Genomic DNA, 27,603 nt, shown 5'->3' with positions numbered 1-27,603 from the left:
AGTGTAACTACTCTTTTCAAAAGTGTAACTACTCTTTTTGAAAAGGGTAACTACTCTTTTCAAAAAGGGTAACTACTCTTTTCAAAAGTGTAACTACTCTTTTTGAAAAGGGTAACTACTCTTTTCAAAAAGGGTAACTACTCTTTTTGAAAAGTGTAACTACTCTTTTTGAAAAGGGTAACTACTCTTTTCAAAAGTGTAACTACTCTTTTCAAAAGTGTAACTACTCTTTTTGAAAAGGGTAACTACTCTTTTCAAAAAGGGTAACTACTCTTTTTGAAAAGTGTAACTACTCTTTTTGAAAAGGGTAACTACTCTTTTCAAAAGGGTAACTAACCTTTTTAAAAGGGTAACTACTCTTTTTTTGTGTACCTTATTGTAAAGTGTTACCAATAAAATTCATAAAAGCTCAAGGGGTTCACATACTTTCAAGCAGCACTGTATGGTGCATAGGAGTTACTTGGTCCCAAGGTGTATGACAATCTCCTCTTTATCCATGCCATTTCAGGCTGTGATTCTACGTCTTGTCTATGTGGCATAGGAAAGGGAATGGCACTGAAAAAAGTAAAAAATTACACTAGCTGGGGGGGAATCTAATTCATGAGAGGCACCTGTTATACCCCTCGCAGGTAAGCCAGGCAGTTTTTCAGGTTAGAGGCCAGTCTAAAAGCAGCATTGCCATCACCTATTGGCAGTAGGATTGGATATTCAATAAGTGTGGAAATCATGTGCATATTCAAATTCATTTAAAAAGAAACTTGTAATACAAAAAGTTACTTTTCAAGTATACTTTTACTATGTACAGTTTTATTGTGGTAGGACTAAAGGAAAAAATTAAGCCTATTTGGGTTTATTTTGGGCATGTACGATTAGTGTATAGCTCATTTGCATATTAAAATTCATTTTCAAAGAAACTTGTAAAACAAAAATATAAATTTTCATGGATACTTTCATTGTGTAAAGTTTCATTTTGAAAGGACTAAAGGAAAAAAAATAGCCCTATTGGGATTTATTGGTGTCTCGCCTTATTGGCACACACCTCGGATTGATGAGAATTAAACATATTTCCCCAACTAGGATTTCTTAGGACTTTTAGTATGTTGTTCTGGACACCTCATAGAAATGATCTGAGCTGAAAAAATTTATTTTACAATTTATTCTATGAAAAACGCTATTTTGCCTGGAGTATTAGCCGACAGGTTAAAGGTGCACTTAAGTAACTTTGGGTGTGTCGAGATGTGAACATTTTCAAAGTTACTGTATATTGTTATAACTGAATAAAAAAAACTTTCCTCACAGGAAAATTGGATCCCTGGAACACTGTTAGAAGTTAAAAGCCATGTTACTGTTTAATTTTTCTTTACAGCAGCAGGACCAAAAGTAGCCTGGTCCTACCAGACCATCGTACTTCATTGACTGCTGGAGGGAAATGAAAATTGAGCGGAAGTAGGTAGGCGGGCGGTGCCAGGCTAGGCCAAAAGTGTTGTTTACAAACATATTCTAGTCTTAAATTTGGTTCCAGTGGCCTAAAAATAAATATGCACTGCATAGTGCACCTTTAAATACAGGGTTGAACTGATGCCGGCGCCAGAGTGTAGTGGCTTACCAGCTGTAACACACTCACGAATATGTGCACCAAATTTCATGGAACACTATCCAATAATTATTGAGAAACATACATATAATACTCATGGTGGTGCTTTAGAAAAATCAAGGGGTGAACAAATTAATTACAACTCATCCTCTGGGAACCATGAACTGTACATTTGGTGCTTATCCACCTTGAAAACAAAGACATTTCACAGGACAAGTATTTTGGGCCAAAAAAAATTTAAACTTAAAAGACACTGCTACTAATTTTTATTTGGAGCAGTCACACAATGTTTTGGAATTGCTTTTCTCTTTAACTACAAATCAAAGAATTGGGATTCCTGCTTATCCACACATGTATTTGGTCTTTAGCTCATATACGACATAAGTTTTCTTTAATTTCATAACCACAAAAAATTGACTAACCAGTAACAAGAACCTGCCTGAGATTAACGTGCAGTAAAACAGTCTCAAGCATCTTAATCATCACAGCCTTCTTCACCATCAACAGCCCTACCTAACCTGCTGGCCATCTGTATTTGCCTTTAAAAAGGAGATTAATGCCATTAATCAGCACATGGGAGCTCTGTGCAACGCTCAAGTCTGCCTCAGTAATTACTCTCATCCGTCTTGGTCGTATATGAGCGAAAAACACCTGACCGGATAAAAGCACAACTCAATGGCCTCTTTCTGGCAGCGCACGATACAAGTTCAACCATATCATCGACCATATTCTTTGATCTACGATTAATAATTCTTTATGAACAGTGACTGTTTAGAGGTGATCCTTGAAGGCAAAAATAGATGTATACGGTCTCCTGACTAATCACACAACAACTACTGTAAACAGCATGAGGCAGTGTTCTACAAGGATTTTTTTTTAATTAATTTAAAGATCATTATTATGAACAGAAATATTCTAAAACCAAGCCACGTTTCAAACATAAAAGTAGGCTTAAGGGAAAAAAATTAAACAAACTCATGAGTACAAATATACAATATACAGTAGATGAAAACATTACAAACTCAACATTCTGGCCTATATTTACAAATATAATTGATGCCTGGTCAAAATAAAAAAACACAGAAATGCTCTTTAATGTCCCACTCTTTGATTCAAAACAAAGGAAAGCCCAGGTTCTTCAATGAAATGGAGACATATCTGAAACGGGTCTCATCTTAAAAGGAGACATAAGCGATATTTTTTTGTAAGTATACGTGTTAAATCACTCTATATTCATACAGCAATCAATGTGGTGATGATGTAGGGGACTGCTAACTACAGTCACTGACAGGAAGTTAGCTAAAAGGACTATATCGCTTACTTCTCCTTTAAGCACTACCCGCTTGGTTCTCTAGCAATGTCTCTACCATCTTAGGTAAGAAGGCTTCCAGGAAATGATACAAGTCGTGAAAAACTCCTGCCTTGTCACTGGTTGGTTCCAACTTGAGGACTGCCCTTGTGCTTTCTGTGCCACCCACCATCTGGGGCTCAACCCGGAACCCCAGGGGCTCCTTAAGCTCTGGCTCTTTTTCAGTGATGTGAGCCGTGACCCGGGACTCCAGCTCCATGCAGCTGCCCTCTGGTCTGGAGTCTGTACCTTTGATCAGCTCCCTTTTCACTCTCCTCCTGCCGGCCCACACTGCATGCTTCTGCACACAGATCCAGTAAGGGGATTTGGGCTTTCGACTTCTCCTCAGTCTGGGCCTTTTGCCCTGAGGTGACACAGAGGGATCGCTGTCGGAGGAGAGTGACCTCTTGGCGCCCACCACAGCTTTACCTAGAGGGCTGGTCTCGTCTTCGGATTCAACACTGTCACAGCTTTCATTTATCGATGTGTTCAGGGAAGTTGAGGAAGTTTCCATGTCCTCAGCACCATCGGCAGTTGAATCCTCTCCAAAGACGGCGCCTGTCGAGCGGACAAGGGCACACCTCAGAACACTTTGGAGGACTCCCTCCACGGCAGAGCAAACCTTCTCAAACCACAGAGGCCGGAAACCATCTCCCGCTGTGTGCAGCTGATTGCGCAGCACTTCGGGGAGCGAGGCCAATTTGAAAGGGATGCTGATGGTCAGCTGCTCCGTTTTGGCCTGTGGAACCTCTCCGTGGGGGGTGAATAAGCGCACCAGCCCCCATGACTTGCCCTTGGTGGATTTGCGCTGGTACTGCAGGCTTCGGCAGTACTTGTCGGCCTCCTGGCACTGCCTCTGGAAGTTGCGTTGAGAGCGCTCGTTCAGGTTTCCGGCAACGTTGTGAGAGAGCTCAAAGGGGTCCAAGAGATTGAAGGGGCCCACTTTGGGACTGTGGTGGTGGGTCTTGGAGGGTTGTTCTTCCTGCATGGCCTCCTTGTCTTTAGTCAGGAAATCAGTGATTGGGAGTGCACGTCCCTGCCTGACCGATATAACACTACCCGCAAAATCAAACGTAGCGTAGAAGGTGAAGAAGCCAGCGAGCAGGGTGCCTACACAGATAAAACACACATGTACATTGAGAGGGACGTTAAGGGTCATGTGTGATGTTGGCATTGTGTATAAGAGGTTAGACCGAGTCTTATTTAGGACTTATGAAGAAGCTAAATTGCATGAAAACATGTCACAGGAAGTCCCAGACCACCAGATCATGTATTTTTAAGCACTCTCACTTACAGATGTCCTGTGTGTTCTTGCTTGTGGGCACGGCAATAGGCTGACTGGGGAAGGTGCAGTTCCAGCCCTCAATCACACACTCCTCTTCCTCACCTGCAAAGTGGACACCACACAACAATGAATAAGTAGGTGAAACATGGTTTATAGTTGAAATTATATAAGACACTGCAGTTTGGTAAGAGTAAGTTTACGAGAATACCCCTAACGTTCTTGTACAAGGCACATTGACGCAGTACTTACAGGCCATGTCTTTGAGCTGGTCTACTGTGGGGAGGATAGAAGGCTCACAGTTTTGCAGGTAGTAGATGACCAGCAGTGTCAGAGCGTAGTTGTTGAGCAGGGAACCGGCACCACTGGGATTACCTGTATGTCCCGATGCAAATGTCAGTGTTGTTGATAGTTGACAAGATGAACCTATGATTAGTGCAATAGTCTAAAGATAAAAAACATCAACATTTTTGTAATGGTGTAGAGGGTCAATTCATTACAAAGATGTTGATGCTGTTTCCCCCCTGTAGATGCTTTCCCCCCCTGTAGCTCTTTGTAAGATTTAATAGCAATCATTTTAAAACCCCTTACTGTGCAATCATTTTTAAATGTGTCAAATGTTTTCCCATTTCTTTTATATAAAGCGTCTTTGAGCATCTGGAAAATCTATATAAATCTGATTATATATATTATAATTATATATTATTATTATTATTATTATTATTATTATTATAAAAATCGTACAATTACTTATTTGGAACCACCATGGTTAATCACTGCTTAGTGTCAACAATGTCAATTAGGTGAAACTGTAGACTGACCCGGGATCTGTTATAATCTCAAACTTTGTGACAGTGTATAATTTTTTCATTTGGTTTAAAAGTCAATTTTGTTTGCCTGTCCTCAGGTTTTGATGGATTTAAGGTATAGAGATGGTTTGCCATTTAACCGGTTGGCTTACACACTAGGATTTATATTTTATTTTATTTATCAAGCTAGAAAGCTAACTTCTGAAATACAATATTCACAATTCCTGTTAATAGGTTTTTGGACAACTTGCAACACTTATCTATACAAGCACTTTGAAATGTTGCATAACAGCAGCCATACATGCACCTGATTGCATCATACTCTGCTCCAGTGCCTCGTTGAAAGCTGCACTGGCAGTGTGGAGGCTACTGTTCATCAAAGAGAAGAGAGAGACCATGTGTCCCAGGACTATAGGTAATTAGTATTCTCTTCAGTGAAGAACACTGATTAAGATTTGAATCTATATCAGGAAACAGAGCCTGTGCTACTACAACAAAGGAGCTGTGTGTATGCCGTCTTTATTTCGATAATGAGGCAGTAAAAGAGGCATTGCAAATGACTGTGTTTAGACAGATCCCAAAATGACCATGAAGAGTGAAGTTCTACTGACATCTAGTGACCAAAAAGTGAAATGCCTATCCAAACGCTGTCACACAACCACAAACAAACCAATCTTGAGTTGGTGTTGATGAGATCAGTTACACTATAAAAGATACAAGTCATTTCATCTTACCAGCCAGTTGCTTCTGCTTGGCCCAGTAGCGGATTGTGAACACCAGAGGCCTCAGCCTCTCCTCCACACCTGAACACAACTGGAGGAAGCGTGTGTTCCGTACTGCCAGGCTGGTGGAGGGACACAGGAGAGGAGAAGAACTAAATCATGCAGTCATTCTGTTCTAAAAATGTCTCCAACCACAGTATCAAGTGAATCCTAGGAGTTGATGGCTGACCTGTTGTTAATAGTGATGTCCCCCTGCAGGTTGAGCTCGCGGTGATGGAACTTGACCACAGGCAGACGAGCGCTGCTGACCACATGGACTTTGTGCACGCTGGGGACACAGCGTCTGAGGATGGCTGCCACCAGGTCAAGCACCTCGGCAGGAGAGGCAGAGGACAGGTCAATGTCAGACAAGATGGAGTCCTCAGAACGCCCGTCGTCTGACATGCCTTCACCTGCCTGAAGAAAAGGGACGGGAAGACGGAGGATTCAAGATTCAAGAGGTTTATTTGTTATATGCACAACAAATACAGCAGCAGTCATTGGCAATGTAATTATTAAGCCTCAGGCTCCTCTCAACTAGGGTTGGGTATCGGTTGGGTTTTTTCTGATACCGGTTACTACCCGGTACTTTTGAAACGGTTCCGGTGCTTAACCGGTACTTTTACCGGTACTTTAAAGCCTCAAATTGCACACACTTTGTCAAAAAATAATGCCCTTTTATATCCAGTGCCAAATTTAACACAATTAACTTTAACAATATAATTACGAGTAACTTACAGATAAACTATTTTAAAATGTAAATAAAATAAAATTCACACAATTTACATACTATCTAATACAACAATACTGTTTCAAACAATATAATAATGGAGATTAATGTGGAGACTACCAGGTAATCTAATCTCCATCTTAAAACTTTAGCTAAAAGTAATAATTTTGATAAGAAAGAGTCCTTATGACCTGAACAATACAACACCTTAAAAATTAAAATAGATACACATATAAAACACCCATATGAAATTAAATGCAGTATTGGATTTACAGTAAGGAAATAAGTACACCCAATGAGAACCACAGACTGAAAACAGTCAAGGAAGAGCGTTAGCCTTTTGGAATATTAACAGTGCTCATTTGCATTTAACTTGAAACAAAATTCAACTGACATAAAAAATACAAAGAAGTCTTCTGTAAAGATAAGACCACAACTATTAACTTTGTCAAATTAACCATTTTTGTGCAGAAAAAATGTCATGTTTGCCTTTTCAGGATGGATACGAGATCTTTAAAGTACATGCTGTTATAATGTGCAGCGCTGTTTATTATTAATATAACGGCCCGTCATCAGACACATGTAGCCTACCGGATGGTTTTATAAATCGATCGCTCCATAACGTTATCCAAGTCAGAGCTTTTTGTATGGGCAGAGATCATTATTTTAAGTGTCTTTATGAAGTGTCTTGTTAAACGTTTCCATATCACCGGGCCGCCGTGTCCCGCTGTGTGTTTTTTGGGTTTGTCTCCACCGCCGTGCGTAAAGGCAGCACTAGAACAGCTGACGGGAGGAAGCGTGCAGGCGGCCGCTGCCTCATCGTCAGCCTACACGTGCCTAATACATGCGTGACAATACTGCTAGATCGCGTGTCATTTGCAAAAAGAAATGCATTGCATTGACGTTCAACAATAGTCTGACATAAAGAGCGATCAGTCTGTGAAACTGCGAACGTGAGCGAGTGTTGAGCACTCGTGCGCGCGCTCCTCGAGACGGTCGGGCTCGTTCTCGTCACTCACAGCCCGGTGAGAAATGCTCCTTGCGGTGTTCACAGAACAGCATCCGCGAGCGGACATGCTTCATCGATCATGACATAAAGAGCGATCAGTCTGTCAAAATACAAACGTGACTACAGCAGGGGGCGGCACCCATGGACATATAAAGAAAGGCGGCACCCATGGACGGCGGCACCGAAATGAGGCACCGAAACTTTCATTCTTATTCGGTCTGGTTACTACCGCTTACGTCGGCACCGGTGCCATACTGGTACCGGGTTTCGGTGCCCAACCCTACTCTCAACAACAGAAGAGGGAAAAAACACAAGTGAAGAGAGCAAAACCTGAGACACAAATACACAAAAGTAGTGCAAAGATACAGTGCAGATCAAAAGTGTAGAGATAAGGTGCACAATATAAATATAAAGTAAATGTAGAATGCAAAATAAAAGAGAAAAACAGAGAAAAAAAAAAGACTTACTTACTTTATGTATAAAAATATAAATAAGAAATTGTCTGACCTGTTCTGTGGTGGACTTGGCTCGGGCCTGGAAGACCTTGGTGTTCTCCAGGTCCAGGAACAGGTCTATGTCACAGGAGTGGATGCCAAATGTGTTGACGGATGAACCGAACGGTAGAATCTTGCTGTCTGCAACCCATCCGAACATGGGATGAAAAAGTGAGAGAGAGCCAATACATGACAATCTTTCGCATTATAAATGTTGTTCACGACACGGTTTCAGAAAAAGACTATCTCTAAGTGTGTTCACCTGGAAAAAACTCAACGAAAACCTCTTGCAGGAGTTGAACCAACAAGCCTCGAGACTTCCTTTCATTCTCTCCTAGCTGAAATCGCTCCACGACGTAATGCAGCTGTGCATCCACCTGGAGAAAACAAAAGAGCAACGCCATAGTCTCTTTGTTAAAAAGACATTTATAACACACATACCTATGTGTTCAAATAAGCTGTCCTATTCTAACTGAATAAATTAGTCAAAAGCAAAGTTCAAATGTTAAAAGATTATCTGTTTACCAATATTCAAAATGATGTGTTATTAACATGAGTATGCAATGCACAAGTTATACAGTCAAGTGCGAAAGTTTGTGAACCCCTTGAACATTTTGGAATTTTATTTATTGTAACCATCATTAATTCATTTTTATCAATACCAGTATTTTTTATATGAAATAACAGATGTTTGTTTATCAATTCAACATTTTTCTTTTCCAGAAATCAATTGTTAAAACAGATAAAACAAATTATTTGACGAATGTTGTATGTGCAAAAGTTTGTGAACCCTGAGCTGCATTGCTTAAATGGAGCAGGTAAACACAATCAGATGGGCCAAATTGAGTCATGAAATGGACCAATGTAGTGAGAGATCTTTAGGGAAGAAATTGGGCGGCACTAGATACAACAGAGATAAAACCAGGTCAGTTTAGGCTCACCAAAGTGAACCCATACAGGTCAGACATGCTAAAAGGGGAAACAATCTCAGAGGATCTCAGGAATAGAGTTGTGATGCTGCACATTTGTCTGGGGACAGCTATAAATTATTTTAAAAAAAGTTTGAGCTCCATCGGTCCACCGTGAGGCAAATCATCTACAAATGAAGAGCTTTAAGAGTGACTGAACATCTGCCTAGAAGTGGACTTCCTTCAAAAATATCCACAAGCGCCACAAGATAAGTGATTTTTCAGTTAAAAGCCAACCCAAACATTACATCTGGTGATTTGCAGACCTCTCTTGCAGCATCTGGGACAGATGTGCATGGTTCCACAATAAGAAGAAAACTCAGTCAACATGGCTTTCATGGGATGGTTGCTGAAGAAGCCTCTGCTCTCAAAAAAGAACAAAACTGCTTGTCACAACTTTGCCAGAGAGCACCTGGAGATACCTGAAGTCTTATTCTGTGGACAGATTAGTCAAAAATTGAACTGTTTGGTCATAACCAAAACCGCCATGTTTGGGCAAAAACGCAATTCTGCCTACCACCTAGAGAACCTTCTCCCAAGTGAATAATGGTGGTTTCAAATTGTCTGCAAATCTCCAGGTGTAATGTTTGGGTTGGCTTTTACCTGAAAAATCACTTTTCTTGTGGCGCTTGAGGATATTTTTGAAGGAAGTCCACTTCTAGGCAGATGTTAAGTCACTCTTAAAGCTCTCCATTTGTAGATGATTTGCCTCACGGTGGACCGATTGAGCTCAAATTTTTTTTTATGAATTTATAACTGTCCCCAGACAAATGTGTAACATCAAAACTCTATTCCTGAGATCCTCTGAGATTTGTTTCCCTTTTAGCATGTCTGACCTGTATGGGTTCACTTTGGTGAGCCTAAACTGACCTGGTTTTATCTCTGTTTTATCTAGTGCCGCCCAATTTCTTTCCTAAAGATCTCTCATTACATTGGTCTATTTCATCAACCAATTTGGCCAACCTGATTGTGTTTACCTTGCTCGATTTAAGCAATGCAGCTCAGGGTTCACAAACTTTTGCACATACAACATTCGTCAAATAATTTGTTTTATCTGTTTTAACAATTGATTTCTGGAAAATAAAAATGTTGAATTGATAAACAAACATCTGTTATTTCATGTAAAAAATACTGGTATTGATAAAAATGAATTAATAATGGTTAAAATAAATAAAATTCCAAAAGGCTCAAGGGGTTCACAAACTTTCGCACTTGACTGTATACGCATATTTATATTATATATATAAAAACTATACGATGTTATGGTTAATTAATAAAATAATATGCATGTTGTAGTCACTACATGGTCTGTATCTGCAATCTTTACAGACCCACACTTTCTTTGGGATAAACCAGGATTTATATTTGTCGACACGGATGCTTACAGACAAATGCTGACAGAGCTGAGGTTTGAGACGGTCGAAAATTTGTTGGGGGTCATTCCTGTTCTTGGGAACCAACTTGAAATCTTTCTTTTCCCGGGGTTTGACGCGGAGCTTCATGCCTTTCATCCGATGCTCAATGCAGGACAAGGTGGCCTGTATGCTGTCCGTCTCACTGAACTGCACGATGGCGTACAAACCCTGTGAGCAGAGAGGGAAACATCACAATCAGACACAAGTCGAAAAGTAAAGACCACTTCAAGGCCACGGAAATCATTTCAAAATCTCTGACTGACCTTATCTTTATCCATGATGACATTTTCGACTGGCCCGAACTGCTGGAAGTACTCGACCACATCAGTCTGAGAGATGTCAGACTTGATGCCACTGACAAACACACTGTGCTCCTCCTGGCTCTTCCTGGTGGCCCTCACGGTGCTCAGCGTCTGGTGTTTCCGCCCTTTCACATGTTGTTCCAAGCTTGGCACTGCAGGAAATTAAAATATAGGAAACACAACGTCAGAAAAAAACTCTTTAGGATTAGCAAAGTTTGAAAACGTATAATACCAGCAGTGTGTAGAGTAAAGTTGAGGTACAAAGCGAAAGCAAAGAGCTGGATTTATTTCGTCAACTCACAATGCAAATCATGATATGTGAACTGAATACATTGGAGAGTGCTGGCTAGTACAGTGTGAACTTGGCTAAAATGCGTTGTGTAGTTCAATTTAGAAATCACAGGTTGTATTGCAGACCCCTCCTTAATAGCTTAGTTAGCTGGAATTTATCTTACGATAATAATGTTAGGTACCCGTCTCGTCAACAAAAAAAAGTTGAGAGAGGCTTTAGAAGCAAAAGGGGCACTTGTAAGCGGAAGTTTCTATTTTAATTGGTTCACATGCGGCCAACTCAGCTCACATTACTTACAGTTTGGTATCTTTGTATTGCACAGGGTGCAGTGAAACCCCTTCGGCGTTGTTTTTATATCGCTGTCGGTTTCCATGATGGCACAAACGTGAATTGTAAGGATAAAGCAAACAATAAATCAACCACTATGATTCGAGCGCGAAGAACACTGCTCTTTCATGCTCTTTCCACGCGCCCCTCAAACAAATCTCCCTCCAGCGTTGAATTTGCGTTTGTTTCGAGTCCGTTTAAAAAATGTGTCCGGGTTGCTCTCCTGTTTCTTCCAGACGTTCCAGTCGACCTCATCTTCTGATCAATTGTGCTGTAGGCCAGAATGAAATAACTATACTATCTATGGAAATAACGCGACTTCTTTAAAACAAGGGCTATTTCTATGCTGCTTTTTCGAGTCGAATTTTATAGTGTGTTTTATGTAGTAGAGAAAGTTCAAAATGTGTAATCGCACTGATTGTATAACATACCATCTTTGTTTTCTTATTTCCAGATATGTAATGTATGAAAAATATTATGTCTTCTTCTGAGATAACAAAATATATATATAGGCCTATGTATATATATATCCAATATATATTTTTGTGGTAAATACTACTCTCTTATTACCATTCTGTAATATAAATCATGGGGAATCCAGAGTTGAATACTCCCCCACAAAAGAAGTGCAGAGCATTATCACACATACAAGTATTATGGATCCAATAGAATTAAAAAAGCACTTTAAACCTTTTTGAATACTTCATTTGGCAATTTATACTTGCCTGCCTAGTCATCCACTAGAAAATTATGTATTTTATGCTAAATAAATTACTTTTCCTCTGCTTGAGGTGGTACAAGGACCTTAAAAATATTTCTGAAACGGTCTAATTTTTCCTCTGATCATAAATGACATATAACAGCAAACGAGACTATCGGTGCAAAGAATTATATTTTTATAGTTTTTGTCATGGGTACACTCACCCTGGAACTATAGCTGGCATAGTAAAAACACTACCGCTTTTGTCCAAAGGGGGTAAGAATTACCAAAAGCAGAAAGTTCCTGGGAGCACCTTTAAAACCTCGACATAACAAACACCAACCGTCAGACAGGAGATTTAATGCAATGTTCTTATCTTTCTGCACCTCCTGTCACTGACAACGTAAGACCGATGGAGCCATCACCAGACTAGTATCTGGAGCAACCATCGGGTAGAGGTGAGAATTATCATCCCAACCATTTAAACCACAGAGAATTTTTATTAATGAGCAGGAGAAAAAAAACAATCGGACCAGTTCTTCCATTGTACAAAAACAATTTAATTACCACTTTTTTTCACCATAAAAACATTTGTAGATTTAATGAATCACATACAACTTGTCACAATATACGGTTAAGATCCCTGCTGTGTTGGACAACACATAAAAAAAAACGAGCAGTGCTTAATTTTCAGTCTATAAAACTACTTTCTAAAATGGCAAACAATCTTTAAAAAATTAAAAAAATTAAAAAGGAAAAAGTCAGTGATTAAGAATATATATACACAAATGCCTTTCATTTCTTTGCAGATCTTCCTTTTCTGGATTTTGGCTGTGTTTCGGCTTCAACACTTGCAACTGTGCTTGAGGACTCGGCTTTGTCAGCTTTTACCTCAGGTACCTTCGCCCCTCTCCTGGCTCTCTTGGGAGGCTGGACTTCAACTACTTCATCCGAGAGTTCCATCTCTCCAGTTTTGTTGGCATCCTCCGACACCTTTTTGCTTTCAGCGTCGGCTTGGTCCACAAGTTTTGACTTCTTTCCTCGAACTGCCTTCGCGGGTGTTACCTTTGGAATGTCAAAGACTTCCACGCCTGATCTCCACTGGACGGCCCGTTTGGACACCTTTGCGTCTTCCACATCAGCATCTGGTTTTGCCTTGTCGCTGGTCACCGTGGCATCATTTGCTGTGGGCTTTGCTGCTGCCGCCCGTCTCCCCTTCTTAGCGGGCTCTACTGATGCTGACTCTGAAACCTGAGCTGTGGATTCTGCTTTGGTCTCCTCGATGGGGAGAGCTGCACCTCGGCGGGCTCTTTTGGCTGGAATGGCTTGTGGAACCTCCTTTTTCACTGAGGTCTTCGCTCCCCTGGCCCTGCTATTTTTAACAACTGGAGCATCTTCCTCCGCAACAGCTTCCACTTCATGGTTGGGTTCTTCCTCTACTACAACAACTTCTTCAATAACTCGTTTTCCTCTCCCGCCCCGTTTGGGTTTTTCTGTGGCACTGACAGCAGGAACCTCTTGGACCTCAGTGGATTGGACAGGGGTTTCACTCCCTGGATCTTGCTTTGCCTTTCGCCCTCCTCTTTTTGGTTTTGCAGCTACTGTAACCGGTTCGATCACCTCCACTGGTTCAACAACAAGTGGAGCTTCCGCCTCCTCAGCGACGATTTCAACAGTATGGACTTCTTTTCTGGCTTCTACGTGGTCTGGCTCAGCCTTCCTGGTTCTCCTTGTCTTTTTAATTGGTTCTTGGGGTTCAATGGTCTCGGCATCCTTCTCCTCTTCCTGTTTGGCATTTCTTCCCCTCCTGGCCCTGACTGAGGGCTGGGACTGCTGCTTGGTCTCCACTGTGACAACTTCTTCTGCCAGCTCATTTTCTTCTGGTTGAGGTACAGGCTCAGGTGTTTGTTTAGTTTTTCTCCCTCTAACGGGCTTCACGACAGCTTCCTCTGCGGGCGGTGCAATATCTTCTGGCGTCTCCTCGGTTACCGGTGTTGTTTCCACAGCCTTCTCTGGTACAATTTCAGCTTGACCTTCAGAAGTGCTTTCTTCAGACATTGCATTCTTGCCTCTCTTGGTTTGCCTAGCAGCAGCAGGTGGGGCTGTAGCTTCAGTTTTCTTCCCTCTTCTTCCTCTGACTGGAGCAGGGACGACAGCATCCTCAGAATGTTCCGTGGCCTCCTCTTTAACCTCGACTGCTTTGGTTTCAACCACTTTTGCCCTTCCGCGGCGAACAGGTTTCTTCGTTACTGCTTCCACTTCTGCGACTACAGGTGCCTGCTGGACAGCTTCATTTGCATCTGCTTCTAAAATTAAAAGAGCAGACAAATGGTATGTTTACATTTAGAGTGGTTGAGGATACAATTATCAAATAACTGATTGCACTGATGAACAAATACGACACTGGAGCAAATAATTTTGTAATTGCCAATTAAAAAATGAGCATTACAAATAATAAAATCTCTATAATAAGCATAAATATTTCAAAAACCATGGGGGGGAAATGGATACAACGGTTCCTTTATACACAGAGCACATACTTCAGTCAACACTTTTATCAAATTTAAAAAATTTAAAATTGTTTATCACATTTCCCTCACTTTTACAGATTTTGCACATGCTCAGGCATTGCTTTAAGTAATTTCAGTTTGGACCCAAAACACAAAAAACAACAAGAAAGGTGGCATACCTTTTGCCAAGTCAGCTTGGGGAACATCTTCACTATGAACACAGGGCACGTCTTGCTCTGATGGCAGCGACTCTTCAGCTTGTTTAGCTTTTCTTGCTCTCTTGGGCTTCGGTGCAGCCTTCTCCAATGGTGCTGCAATGTCATGTGACTCGTGGTGGACTTCGACTGGGGGACTGGGTTCACTCTCAGGTTCTGGCGCCGTCTCTGTTTCAATGGTAACCTCTTGGACCATCTCAGCTTCATCAGAGGCTTTCTTGGCATTTCTTCCTCTTTTAGGCTTAAGGGCAACTTTCTCCTCTGCGGGCTCAACATCGTTGCTTTCAGTGGTCTTTGTATTTCTGCCTCTTGTCTTTTTAACAGCAGGTGGTGCTACAGCTTCAGTTTTCTTTCCTCTTCTTCCTCTGACTGGAGCAGGGACGACAGGATCTTCAGAAGGTTCTTTGGCCTCCTCTTTATCCTCGGCAACTTCAGGTTCCACCACTTTGGCCCTTCTGCTTCTCACAGGTTTCTTCTCATGGTCAGGAGCTATCTCCACCTCGGGTTGTTCTTCAGATTCATTCTCCTCCACTGTATCCACTTTGGGTTGTTCCACAGGTGCGTTCTCGTCAACAATTGCTTGGGAGATGGTTTCCATGGCATCGGATGATTCGGCCTCATCATTTGCATCTGCTTCTAAAATTAAAAGAGCAGACAAATGGTATGTTTACATTTAGAGTGGTTGAGGATACAACTATCAAATAACTGATTGCACTGATGAACAAATACGACACTGGAGCAAATCATTTTGTAATTGCCAATTAAATGATGAGCATTACAAATAATAAAATCTCTATAATAAGCATAAATATTTCAAAAACCATGGGGGGTAAATGGATACAACGGTTCCTTTATACACAGAGCACATACTTCAGTAAACACTTTTATCAAATTTAAAACATTTAAAATTGTTTATCACATTTCCCTCACTTTTACAGATTTTGCACATGCTCAGGCATTGCTTTTTTTATTATTTTTTATTATTATTCTTTCGGACAATTCCACACAATACACAATTATCTCTTTCACATCATACATCTTACTTTGTGTTGTCCTAAGGGTGACGGAAGAAGCCTAAGGCTTATCGAGTCCCGCCCCCATTTTCATCAGATTCAGGTTCAGATACACAGATACACATTTACTGTTACAGAAGAAAAGTAAAAGTAAAAAAAGAAAGAAAACACACAATTCTGTTTTTTTTTTTTGTTTTTTGTTTTTGATGATTTTTTTTTTTTTTTTTTTTTTTCGTTAAGCAGCTGCAGTCCAATACACAGTCAATTTTCATTCTCATTATTCATTGACCTTGCACAACTGACATGCTTTCCATTTTCCCGATGAATTTTAATTACTCATCGTTATCCTCTCTTTCCACTGTAGCCATTTTTACGATGTCTCCTTTGATATCAGCGATGTCTCCTTTGATGTCAGCGATTCCAGCGACTTCTCCTTTGATAGCTGTGATGTCTCCTTTGATAGATGCAATACTGGATACAATTTTTGTTATCCCCTTCCGAACAGCTGTTCCATCCATATCTTTCGACTCTGTACATCTTCCATCTCTCCCTTCCGCTTGTGCAACAATGAGTTTCTTCAGTTTGCGATACTGGACATACAAAGCAAATCCCAAAGCAAGCATCCCCACCGTCATGCCAGCGAAGATGTATACATCTTCAACATCCTCAATAAAGCTTTAAAGCCACTACGAGTAACATGGCACGTTGGCGGCCCCTTTGGACAAAAGAGGTAGTATTTTTACGACGCCAGCTGTCGTGAAGCTGTTTTCTAGCTCGTGCCGGGCGTGCGAGATTCAAATGATCAGGAAGCAATATAGTGCATGTCCGTGTGTTGAAAGTGTGAGGGCACCGGACTCTTTTAGTGACACAGCATCAACTAATGCCAGTCAGTGCTACACACACACCTGATTGCAATGAGTTGATGCAGTGTCACCTCTCACGGAGCTGAAAGATTACGTGTCCTCACAGAAAGCGAATGAACGAGAGACGGCAGTTAGTATGGATCACGATGAGGTAATGTGTTTATGTTGTTGTAAATAATGACTATTTCAGGTGAATAATGGTAATCTGATGATGCTAGTGAGGCAAAGTAAACTTTGTTTTAGTAGGTAGGCTACCGCTCATTCATTTAGGAGTAAACACTGCAGTCTAATTCGCTCCTGTGAAATTGTGTATACGTTGCTTGGCAACGCCCTCCCGCACGCCTATCTCTCCCTTTTAGCTTTTCTTTTTTTTCTCTGATGGTTCAGCCCCGTTATCAGTCATTATGACGACAAACAACTGTCTCAAACAAGGCTCCCGCTCCCCTTCCCTCACCTGGAGGGATAGGCTTCTCAAATCGCTTTGCAGCGCTACACAGAAATCTGCGACCAATACGGATATGTGACCATAGAGCATGCACGCGTGAACCGAAAATCGGTCTGGGTGTGCGACCAGACCAAATGCAGTAATAAAAACTATATAAAAACGTCTTTCTTTGCACTGATGGTCTCGTTTGCTGTTAAAGGTAATTTATGATTATGAGAGGAAACATGAGGCTGTTTAAAAGACATTTAAATGTTACTCGGAGCTGCTTTAAGTAATTTCAGTTTGGACCCAAAACACAAAAACCGACAAGAAAGATGACATACCTTTTGCCAAGTCAGCTTGGGGAACATCTTCACTATGAACACAGGGCACGTCTTGCTCTGATGGCAGCGACTCTTCAGCTTGTTTAGCTTTTCTTGCTCTCTTGGGCTTCGGTGCAGCCTTCTCCAATGGTGCTGCAATGTCATGTGACTCGTGGTGGACTTCGACTGGGGGACTGGGTTCACTCTCAGGTTCTGGCGCCGTCTCTGTTTCAATGGTAACCTCTTGGACCATCTCAGCTTCATCTCTTTTAGGCTTAAGGGCAACTTTCTCCTCTGCGGGCTCAACATCGTTGCTTTCAGTGGTCTTTGTATTTCTGCCTCTTGTCTTTTTAACAGCAGGTGGTGCTACAGCTTCAGTTTTCTTTCCTCTTCTTCCTCTAACTGGAGCAGGGACGACAGGATCTTCAGAAGGTTCTTTGGCCTCCTCTTTATCCCCGGCAACTTCAGGTTCCACCACTTTGGCCCTTCTGCTTCTCACAGGTTTCTTCTCATGGTCAGTAGCTATCTCCACCTCGGGTTGTTCTTCAGATACATTCTCCTCCACTGTATCCACTTTGGGTTGTTCCACAGGTACGTTCTCGTCAACAGTTGCTCGAGAGATGGTTTCCATGGCATCGGATGATTCGGCCTCATCGGCCCCCACTGACACCTCTTCAGAGTGGTCAACAACAATAACTTCATTTGGGTCCATTTCTATAATAAGAGCAAAAAACAGAGAAAAAGGAAAATAATTGAGTAAATTCAGCAGTTGGTATCTTTTGTGTTCAGGGTTTGTGCTAGTTCATTCAGACAGTTCAACAACTTGTAATAGGACAGGAAAACTTAACGCAATAAAACAATTATTGCGTAAGGTATACTGTGTGTATATTTCAGAAAACATCTCTTTACCCTTATGCACTATTAAAAAAAAGTTACACTGGGACCGTTAAGTACATTATATACTTAACGATCTTATACTTATATATATATTATTGGACTGTATTTTGACCTTTAAACTGCATTAAAATGATGAAAGATCAATATTTCTTCACAATTGTTTTTTCATGAAGGGGTTGTTATTCAATTTATGTTGCGATTTAATAAATCACAAATACAAATTAACCCTTTAGGTGCCATTTTTGATCATATACCACTAACCGCTTTTTTGAAAAATACACATAATTCAATATTCAACTTTTTTATTAAACTTTGGTTATTATTAGTATCACCGGCTCACCCATCTGAATAATAGGTGAAAAATTATATTTGGTGCATTATTACTTTTTGTTTAATGTGAGATTGAATAAAAAAGTAACACTGGGACCGTTAAGTACATTTTGTGTATTTTGACCTTTAAATTGCATTAAATTTATGAAAGATCAATATTTTTTCACAATTTTTTTTCTTCCATATTTTTCATGAGGGGGTTGTTGTTCAATCTGTCGTGATTTAATTAATCACAATTAAAAATTAACCCTTTAGATGCCCGTTTTGATCATATACCACCAACCGCTTTATTGAAAAATACACAAATTCAATATTCAAATCTTTTTTTTTTACTTTGATTATTATTAGTATCACCGGCTCACCCATCTGAACAACAGGTGAGAAAATTGAATTTGGTGCATTTTTACTTTTTGTTTAATGTCAGATTGAATAAAAAAGTTACACTGGGACCGTTAAGTAAATTTTGTGTATTTTGACCTTTAAATTGCATTAAAATGATGAAAGATCAATATTTTTTCCCATTTTTTCCCCCCATATTTTTCATGAAGGGGTTGTTGTTCAATCTATGTCATGATTTAATTAATCACAATTAGAAATTAACCCTTTAGATGCCAGTTTCGATCATATACCACCAACCGCTTTTTTGAAAAATACACTAAAATTCAATATTCAAATTTTTTTTTTTAACTTTGATTATTATTAGTATCACTGGCTTACCCATCTGAACAATAGGTGAGAAAATTGAATTTGGGGCATTATTACTTTTTGAATAATGTCAAATTGAATAAAAAAAGTTAGATTTCTTCCATTGACTTACATTATAACAACTTTTTGGCAACCCGCCTTTAAATTAAAGTGAAACATTGTTTTTGCCTCTGATTTCCCATTTTAATGCAGAAAACACAATGCAATTGGGTAAAATTAAAGAGAATAGTAAAATCTACCCATTTTATCATCAAAATATGAATTTTTATGATGAAAACCACTCACTAAAACTACAAAATAACATTTTTTTTTTTTTTTTTTTAGTGTGTGAGTGCGTGTGTATGTGTGTGTGTGTGCGCATGTGTGTGTGTGAAAGTGTGCTTGTGTGTGTGTATGAGAGGAGAGAAATTACAAGGGGTACAGATTTGTAGCCCTAATATCGTATGACGCATGCAAACACACACCCCCCCCCCCCCCCCACACACACACACACACACAATCTTATTTTGTCATGGACATGCAGACATCAGTCCATACTATGCATATCAGAACACCTTTGACATTTTTCTTTAGATTTTTTGTCACAGTTGCCAGTAATCCTGAAGTTTGACAGAAAATATGAAAATTTTAATTTTTTTCTCGTTTGTGTCATTTGGCATGTTTGTTCCTCGGTTTGAGACCATATGAAAAGAATAAATCAACTAGAAATTAGTTAAAACCTAAAATGTGATGCCTTACCTTCAAAATGAATGCAAAAAATTATATAAATTCTGATTTTATCTTGCCATTGCCAAGGAATCAAAAATACTGGTTTTATGGCTTTTCATGAGTTAAAGAAATGGCATCTTTTTACACAAGGATTTCAGTTTATGTGATTTGAGTTCACACAGACCGACTCCTGGAAAATATTTTTTTCACTTCAACCATTCTGACTAAAAGAGGTATTCACTAACTACACATCAAAACCATTTTATTGTATTTTCTTTTTTTTTATTATTGGTTTGCAGCCATGAATTATACATGGATGCCAATTTGTTGTAAAGGGTCACCATAGAGGTCAGTGGGGGGGGGGGGGGGGGGGGTCTACATTTTTTTTTATTGACCTTATTTTTACATAAGTTTATCAAGTGTACTACAGAGAAATGGGAAATTACAGTCAAAATTATTTCTCACTTTAATTTTAAGGGGGGGGGGGGTCAAAAAATTTCGTTATAATGGAAGTCAATGGTACAAATCGTGTAGTTAACGGTCCCAGTGTAACAAAAACATCTCACACAGTCAAAATGAAGTAGATATGGATGAAACTAAGAATATCCAAACTTCATTGAAAAACACACCTCCTTACCAAATTTTATGGCTAGGGAACAATCACAGCCAAAATCATCTCAAAAATGCAACCCCAGATACACAAATCTCCACCAATGGGGCATAAGGGTTAAAGTATGTTATAAATGAGTTAGAAATGTTATTAAACTTAGAAACCAACCAACCTTGAGGATCAGGGACGACGGGATCTTCAGAATGTTCTGTTGCCTCCCGTTGATCCACTGCAACTTCCTGTTCAAGATCTGTGGCAACGGTTTCCACTTCAGTGCAAGTAGCAATCTCTGCCTCGGGTTGATCTTCAGATACATTCTTCTCTACTGTATCTACTTTGGGTTGTTCCACGGGTAGGTTCTCATCAACAGCTGCCTCAACGGCTCCAACTGACACCTCCTCTGAGTGGTCATCAACAACAACTTCATTTGTTTCTGTTGCTAGAATAAGATAGAAAAGGGAAAATATTTGAATGAATTCTGTAGTTGTTAGCTTTGGTGTTCAGGTGGGATATTTAGTAGTTTGGCTAACTTGAATTTACATCATTTCAAATGTTTGTGCCAATTCTATCAGACAACTTGTTATAGGACAGGAAAACTTGACTATAGAAAAAAGAGCTTTTAGAGCAGATTTTGTTTGCTTTAAATTTATCCATATGTAGAATCCCCATAGCATTTCAGAAAACCTCTCTCAAAGTATGTTCTAAATGAGTTGGGATGAATTATAGTTTAAAGTACCTTTTTCCATCTCAACATCAATCACATCTGATGGCGTCACATCGACTTGTGACTCCTCTTGGGCAAAGTCTAATTCTAGAGTAGACAAAAAAACAGGATCGTCAGCACATCATTAAATGGATCCAACATAACCACTAAATGTAATTTATTATTCATATTACACTTTTGTTATTAAACTAACCTTTTGCTACAATGACATCACAATCCGCAGATGTTTGATCTTCAACCTGTTGAAGATAAATCAAAAAGGATTTAGACAAGACACCTAAACCAGCCGTTACAAGTGTGTTTGTCTGCATGGTTTCCTCTCTTTACTTCAGTCTGTGGATACATAGGTACTATTCTGCAACGACTACCAAACAGCCATTCATTTTTAGACTATCCTGATTCCCAAATTGTCCTACTGCCGATCATACTTTACCTCAATTGTCTTTGTCAAATAATATATTCAAACTAATTCTTATTGAACTAATTTCATGAACTTGCTCCAAGATGTTCAATTGTTACCTCATTTGTTTCCAGTTGTCCTGCAGGATCAGATAGTGGCTCCTCTGTGAGCTCTTGAACATCAACTGTATCTTCAACAGGAGCCGTTGTCTCCATGATTGGAGTGATCGTATCTGTTTTTTCACACAGGTTCTCAGATTCTTGCACCGTTGTCTCCACAGGTTCCTTAACGCCATCTAAACTGACATCGACTGCCTTTAGTACTGTGGGAGTTTCCATAAGTTTTCCTGGAAGGTCTTCAGCCTCCTGTTGTGGGGTCTTCATGAGATCTTTCACTCCAGTGAGACACTCCTGATGTTCAGGTTTCTGCTTGGGCGTTTTCAGAATCTTCCCTCTCAGGTCTTCAATGGGCTGGGCTTTTTGTCTTGGGGTCTTCATGATCCTCTTCACTCCAGTCAGACATTCCTGATGTTCAGGTTTCTGCTTGGGAGTTTTCAGAATCTTCCCCCTCAGATCGTCGATAGGCTCAGACTTCTGTCTTGGGGTCTTCTGTTTGGGAGTCGTTACAGAGGTTGTCTTCAAATCTGCACACTGCTGTTCACAAAAATCTTCAGGGAGAGTCTCCATGGCCGGGCTGTCGACGACAAAGCTGGACTCTTGATCGTCATCGAGGAGGCGTTGGACTGCCTCACTGTTGTACCTTCCATCTTTTACTGTAGACGAAATGGTCAGCGGAGACACCATCATTTCACCTGTAAAACAAATCAAGTTTTATTAAGTTTGTGCTAATTGATTACTCAACAGGCTTAAATTTGGCATAGCCCTTAAAAGGCGGAGTCAGCGATTCTGGAGGATGCTTGTTGTCAAATCACTTTGTTTAAATCAGTGAATACAGTTTCTGCTCACGATTAGCTGTTTGCACTGTGCGCACGCTGATAAAAATAAATAAATGAAAAATAAAACCTGTGATACTACACAGCCTAGGCTATGTAAACTGGTATGTACACAAAGAGGGCCCATTTTAGCCAGCAACATGCCCGTTTACAGAGCACCTAGGCTGTGTATAAACAGTCGATTCCCCCCCCCCCCAGCGTGCACACAGTACGGAAAAGTAGCGGCTCGTGAGGAAATATTCACTGAATTTGACAAAGTGATTTAGAAAACAACATTCTCCACAATTAAATCCACCTTTAATATTAGGGATTATACGGAATTAAAATGTCATGCTTTGGTTCTCTCCTTAGAACTATACAACCACACACACTTTACCTGTCTCCTCTGGTGTGTTCAACACTGATGGTTCTACCAAAGACATGCCCAGATCTCCCACTGGTGTCTTCATGGCACTGATCTCGTTGATAAAACATCTGCGGTTCCTTTCATTTACAGGGGTTTTAAAGAGTTCACAAATTCCTGAAAACACAACACACAATATAAGGTATAGGAAAATATTGTAGGCCAAAAAACATAAAGAACGAGCGCTTCCATATGTTGGGAAGGAAATAAGAGGGTTATTACCAGTCAAATCCTCATCCATTTTCATGTTCTTTTTAAGGACCGCAGTATTGGTGATCAGTCTTGGTGCAGCACCAGTTGGAAGGGTAACATTGTGTCTGTGAGCTCTTCCCACAACAATGGTAACGGGCGAATCTGCGTGTCCAGTGCTGACATGGCCTGGGAGTTTTCTTGCAGGGGTCTGACATGAAGAAAGACACAGTCATTACATTGATAAAATAAAAATGTCATTTTTTCTAAAAAAAAGTCCTGTATTAAAGAAACAAAAATGTAGTCCCACACCAACAGCTAAGTAAAGACTATGCAAACAAAGCAAAAAACATGTTTAATGGTGGGTCTAAAAAGTTCAATTGTTATGTATCCTGTGTTTATTCAGAAAAAATCAAATAATGTATAACACAATGTGCATGTAATACGTGCAGACTGCAGAATATAAATGGGACTTGTGCATTTTGTAATGTACACTATTTGACTTTACCTGTGGTTTAGCCACTGCCTTCTTCATGGTCTTTTTGATGAACATTTGTTTAGCTGGAGCAGCAACTGGAGCCTTAGTTTGCCCAAATTTCACAATCCCTGCCCAAGTATTTTTGACTGAAATGATAGAATAAAATAAATTGTTACAGAAATAAGATAACATGAGATCATGAAATGTGTAAGGTGGGAATGGATGATAAAATGCACGGAACTAATGCCTCGTTTCCACCGAGTAGAGCGGGTCGGGGAGGCTCAGAGCGGGACAGCTCACTTTTAAGAATCTCGTGGTGTTTCCACCGCCGACCCTACTGGTAGGGCGGGGTTTAGGCTGGACTGTGATAGCCGCCGCCAGAATATGGGTCAAACTATCGGCTATGCGGCAGCTACGTGACATGGTAGCAGTGGGACACAGTGTAACCAACTGATTAATGTATTGACGAGGAAAAACACAATAAACAGTGCTGTGCTCACAATTTTTCGCCAAAACAAAAGACTCTCTTCACTCTAGCCGAGGTGACTACACACGGCGGAAATGATTCTTTCGACCAATAAACGGACGGCATGTGTAGCTCTGACTTTTCGGCACCCTTTCAGGCGGCTGGTACCCCAACGGAGGAGTACCGAAATTAGGAGCGGCTCAGAGCGGTTAGGTGCGCTTAAACCGTACCCTACCCAACTTTTGCCCATTGAAAAGCCAAACTACCCGGACCGAACCGCTCCGATCTACTCGGTGGAAACGAGGCATAAAACACAATCTAATAAAATAAAGAGAGATTATAAATTTAACAAACCTTTCATAGATGCTCGTGAAATGCCACTTCTTCTGCGCATTACTTTTGCAGCACTCTTCACCAGGTTCGGTGTATGTATGCTCTTCCTCTTCAAGGGTAGTTTTGGAGTGACCAAAGGCACCTGGTCAAAAACATCATCATCTGCAACTGGAGATGGTGTGCTGATCCGTGACACAGAGAAGCGCCCTTGAACTGAGGGGGTCTGGACGGAGGGAGACCCTCCTTTGGCAGGAGACGGAGTCTTGGACTTGGGTGAAGGGGATTTGGATTTTGGTGATTTCTTTGCAGGCGTTGGAGTCTTAGGAGAAGCATTCTTGGATCCAGTTGTCTTCTTAGGTGATGGAGTCCTCCCCTTTGCAGGACTTTTCTTTTTTGAGCCATCATTTTCAAACTCCTACACACACAAACAAGATGCATTTGAAGATTAAATAATGGATAATAATTACAGTGTATAGTCAAACAAATTAAGTCATCATCCTCCCCTAAAGTCTTACATGTCGCACACCAATGATTGATGCTCGTCTCAGGATTGATGCAGCCTGGCCCAAGCTTCTCCGCGGAGTTGCTCCCTTGCGTAATGGAGAGTCAGGAGGCAGTCGTTTGTCAAATAACTCTGTGTTCAGGTGTCCTCCAAAGGAAACCTGTTTCCTCTTTATTTGTGGGGTGGGCAAGTCGGAAACAATTTCACCACTTTTGCGTTTCTTGGACGTCTCTTTCACTAAGAAATTAACAGAAATATTGATCAACAACCAAACATCTTAACAATGCTTGATTCATTACTGTAAATGAATTACTGGCCCTGAAATTTATGGACCTTATTTGTACATAAGTTTATCAAGTTTACTACAGATAAATGGGAAATTACAGTCAAAATCTTTTCACTTTAATTTAAAGCAGCTACGAGTAACATTTAAATATCTTTTAAACAGCCTCATGTTTCCTCTGATAATCATAAATTACCTTTAACAGCAAACGAGACCATCAGTGCAAAGAAAGACATTTTTATATAGTTTTTATTACTGCGTTTGGTCTGGTCGCACACCCAGTCCGATTTTCGGTTCGCGCGTTCAGGCTCTATGGTCACATATCCGTATTGGTCGCAGATTTCAGTGTGGTGCTGCAACGCGATTTGAGAAGCACATTCCACCAGGTGAGGGAAGGGGAGCGGGAGCCTTGTTTGAGACAGTTATTTGTCGTCATAATGACTGATAACGGGGCTTACCCATAAAAAAATAAATAAAAAAATGCAATGAAGAAAAGCTAAAAGGGAGAGTGATAGGCGGGCGGGAGGGCGTTGCCGAGCAACGTATTCACAATTTCACGGGCGCGAACTAGACTGCAGTGTTTACTCCTAAATGAAGGAGCGGTAGCCAACTAAAACAAAGTTTACTTTGCCTCACCAGCATCAGATGACCATTATTCACCTGAAATAGTCATTATTTACAACAATATAAACACATTACCTCATCGTGATCCATACTAACTGCCGTCTCTCGTTCATTCGCTTTCTGTGAGGACACGGAATCTTTCAGCTCCGAGATTAGTTAGGTGACACTGCATCAACTCATTTCAATCAGGTGTGTGTAGCACTGACTGGCATTAGTTGATGCGGTGTCACTTACCACTCTCACGGAGCCGAAAAGAGTCCGGTGCCCTCACACTTTCAACACACGGACATGCACTATATTGCTTCCTGATCATTTGAATCTCGCACGCCCGGCACAAGCTCGAAAACAGCTTCACGACAGCTGGCGTCGTAAAAGTACTACCGCTTTTGTCCAAAGGGGCCGCCAACGGACAAAGTTACTCGTAGTTAAATGTCGTTATAATGGAAGTCAATGGTACAAATCGTGTAGTTAACGGTCCCAGTGTAACAAAAACATCTCACACAGTCAAAATGAAGTAGATATGGATAAAACTCAGAATATCCAAACTTCATCGAAAAACACACCTCCTTACCAAATTTTATGGCTAGGGAACAATCACAGCCAAAATTATCTAAAAAATGCAACTCCAGATACACAAATTTCCACCAAGGGTTAGATATATCCATATGTAGAATGTTATGTAGAATAATCCCCATAGCATTTCAGAAAACCTCTCTCAAAGTATGTTCTAAATGAGTAGGGATGAATTATAGTTTAAAGTACCTTTTTCCATCTCAACATCAATCACATCTGATGGCGTCACATCGACTTGTGACTCCTCTTGGGCAAAGTCTAATTCTAGAGTAGACAAAAAAACAGGATCGTCAGCACATCATTAAATGGATCTAACATAACCACTAAATGTAATTTATTATTCATATTACACTTTTGTTATTAAACTAACCTTTTGCTACAATGATATCACAATCCGCAGATGTTTGATCTTCAACCTGTTGAAGATAAATCAAAAAGGATTTAGACAAGACACCTAAACCAGCCGTTACAAGTGTGTTTGTCTGCATGGTTTCCTCTCTTTACTTCAGTCTGTGGATACATAGGTACTATTCTGCAATGACTACCAAACAGCCATTCATTTTTAGACTATCCTGATTCCCAAATTGTCCTACTGCCGATCATACTTTACCTCAATTGTCTTTGTCAAATAATATATTCAAACTAATTCTTATTGAACTAATTTCAAATTAAATTAAATATAATCACAATCGCGTTTGCAGTTTTAAACGTGATCATGCATGACACAAAGCCTACGTGATAAGGGCATACAGTTGTTTATACACCCAGTCCATTTTACCTGCTAAAAAAATACGTTTTATTTCACTGAAATCACTTTTAATCCACCGTAGCAGGATTGGAAATTATATTAATATCAAAAGGAATCTAGCTGTAGGCCTAGTCTTGCAATATGAGACCCCCTGTCTTTTCAAAATCTCAGTCTGTGACTGAGAACTATGACTAATTGTCTTCAGGTGTAAGTTGATTGTCTTTAGATGTGAAAGGGTGTCAGTCTTCAATCTTTTTCAAAGTATTTTAAAAGTCCTTTAGTGTAAGCCCAGCATTAGT

General features: G+C 40.2%; 2 protein-coding genes across 2 annotated transcripts; both read right to left on the bottom strand.

Moving 5' to 3' along the window:
* Positions 1-2,006: 2,006 nt before the first annotated feature.
* Positions 2,007-11,494, bottom strand: tut1 (terminal uridylyl transferase 1, U6 snRNA-specific). The gene is made up of 10 exons (XM_080049151.1): positions 11,302-11,494; positions 10,674-10,864; positions 10,381-10,578; positions 8,290-8,404; positions 8,041-8,168; positions 5,985-6,211; positions 5,768-5,877; positions 4,477-4,599; positions 4,237-4,329; positions 2,007-4,052 (listed from the first exon to the last, which is right to left on the bottom strand). Exons 1-10 carry the CDS (start codon positions 11,375-11,377, stop codon positions 2,923-2,925), a joined length of 2,391 nt encoding a protein of 796 aa, XP_079905277.1. The 5' UTR covers positions 11,378-11,494; the 3' UTR covers positions 2,007-2,922.
* Positions 11,495-20,951: 9,457 nt separating this feature from the next.
* On the bottom strand, positions 20,952-27,078 carry LOC307266512 (uncharacterized protein; the record flags this gene model as incomplete). Its single annotated transcript, XM_080048551.1, has 12 exons — positions 20,952-20,960; positions 21,004-21,068; positions 21,366-21,440; positions 21,547-21,592; positions 21,873-22,564; positions 23,082-23,225; positions 23,331-23,508; positions 24,717-24,989; positions 25,090-25,313; positions 26,746-26,820; positions 26,927-26,972; positions 27,061-27,078. 12 exons carry the CDS (start codon positions 27,076-27,078, stop codon positions 20,952-20,954), a joined length of 1,845 nt encoding a protein of 614 aa, XP_079904677.1.
* Between the last annotated feature and the right edge of the window lie 525 nt (positions 27,079-27,603).

Source organism: Ammodytes marinus (assembly GCF_949987685.1).
Source record: "Ammodytes marinus genome assembly, chromosome: 20".
NCBI lineage: Eukaryota > Metazoa > Chordata > Actinopteri > Uranoscopiformes > Ammodytidae > Ammodytes > Ammodytes marinus.
Note: the sequence above shows the minus strand (reverse complement) of the source record. Positions and strands in the feature narration are given on the sequence as shown.

Coding starts and splice junctions, on each gene's coding strand:
- tut1 (XM_080049151.1), bottom strand. CDS start 11,377: ATGGAAACCGACAGCGATATAAAAACAACGCCGAAGGGGTTTCACTGC. Junction 10,579..10,673: donor TCATCATGGATAAAGATAAG/GTCAGTCAGAGA, acceptor CTCTGCTCACAG/GGTTTGTACGCCATCGTGCA. Junction 6,212..8,040: donor CCAAGTCCACCACAGAACAG/GTCAGACAATTT, acceptor CCTTTTCTTCAG/GCAGGTGAAGGCATGTCAGA.